The following is a 1278-nucleotide window of genomic DNA, read 5'->3' on the forward strand; positions in this document are numbered from 1 at the left end:
CGAAGAATAGATTCGAAATGAAGAACGAATCGGTTGGAATGGACACCTCGTAGCGCACGTCCTCGAAACCTTTGCCGAGAAGCGAGCTCACCTTGGTGATCAGCGGCCCCAACCAGACGTGGTAGTCCTCCGTCTGTTCGCTCATGACATTACCCATGATACCGCGAGAACCGGAACGATGTGTCTCTCCGATCAGCAGCCACCGCGATCGCCGACTGATAGCGAACGCTACCAGTTGAAAGTAAACTGGTCTTCTGTTCATATACCGAGAGGTTATTGATCGCGCGAAACTAGAGACACGTGGCAGAGTGGGAGAGATACCGATGTCCTTGAAATGATAAGTCAGTGACTTGCGTGGCCAAATCTAAAGATTCGTTCATAATGATACAGCGAAATTATGAAACGTGTACGGGGAAGGGTAAGGGGGAGTATATATACAGTTGGCAGAGTCTGTGATTTGTGGAAAGCCATGGCCTTTTCTGTAAATTTGTATTTTTAAATATTGAGGGAAACGAGATTGTTTTATTGTAGAACTGTGATAAGTAGACTATGGCTCCGCTGTATAAAATCTCATGCTCTTCGTTTCTTCGAAAATGGAATCCTCTCAGGTATATACGATAAACTATTGTTTCTAGCGACGAAAATCCGAACTCTACGAAGTGAACCTTTGTTAATCTTTCAATTCGCAAATAACATAGAATTTCACCCGATTATCAGCTTATAGCTGACTGTGTAGTCACTGTCGAGTCGCAAAATATAAACATAACTGATAAAAAGTTTATTGACACTCGCGTAGGTGTTGTTTGCATATCGTTCCGATACTTCAGACCTTTGGCGCTAAGAATGGTTGCGACTAGACCGCGAATATTTATGCTTATTCATATCTTACATTATCTCTTCCTCATAAGTATTATTTAATTAACGCTGCCTCTGTACTGATAAACATTAATTAGAACACTTATCACGTAAGGAAATGTACAAAAATGTTAAAGAACTCAAGCTTATTTGACTTATCACTCTGTTCTAATATTTGCGAATTTCTTTTGTCATATCGGTGTGTATAAACCTTAACGTCCTAATAGATAATTACGCTCGCTGATACTTAATTCTCTTGAATGTTTCGAGCCAACGATATAATACAGAACGCAGGAAGAAAGAACATGTGCTTCATACGTGGCGAAATGTTCTGTTGAATTCTATTTATTTGTGTATAATTTTAATGTCTAATGTTTCCCTAATGTCGTCAAAGTAAATATTTACCGAACCCTAAATCGAACC

At 39.8% G+C, this 1278-nt stretch overlaps 2 protein-coding genes across 3 annotated transcripts in view; both read right to left on the reverse strand.

Annotated features, from left to right (window-relative positions):
• LOC122533734 overlaps nt 1-262 on the reverse strand; it is a 2683-nt gene extending 2421 nt beyond the window's left edge. The window contains exon 1 of one of the 2 annotated variants that reach the window (XM_043663736.1): nt 47-262. In XM_043663736.1, the coding sequence (XP_043519671.1) occupies nt 47-262 (216 nt within the window). The other variant, XM_043663737.1, reaches the window with a different exon arrangement.
• The window catches only part of LOC122533735, a 15498-nt gene that overhangs the window by 11098 nt on the left and 3122 nt on the right, over nt 1-1278 (reverse strand). The window lies entirely within an intron of this gene.

This window comes from Frieseomelitta varia, unplaced genomic scaffold, assembly GCF_011392965.1.
Source record: "Frieseomelitta varia isolate USP_RPSP 00005682 unplaced genomic scaffold, Fvar_1.2 scaffold_549, whole genome shotgun sequence".
Classification (NCBI taxonomy): domain Eukaryota; kingdom Metazoa; phylum Arthropoda; class Insecta; order Hymenoptera; family Apidae; genus Frieseomelitta; species Frieseomelitta varia.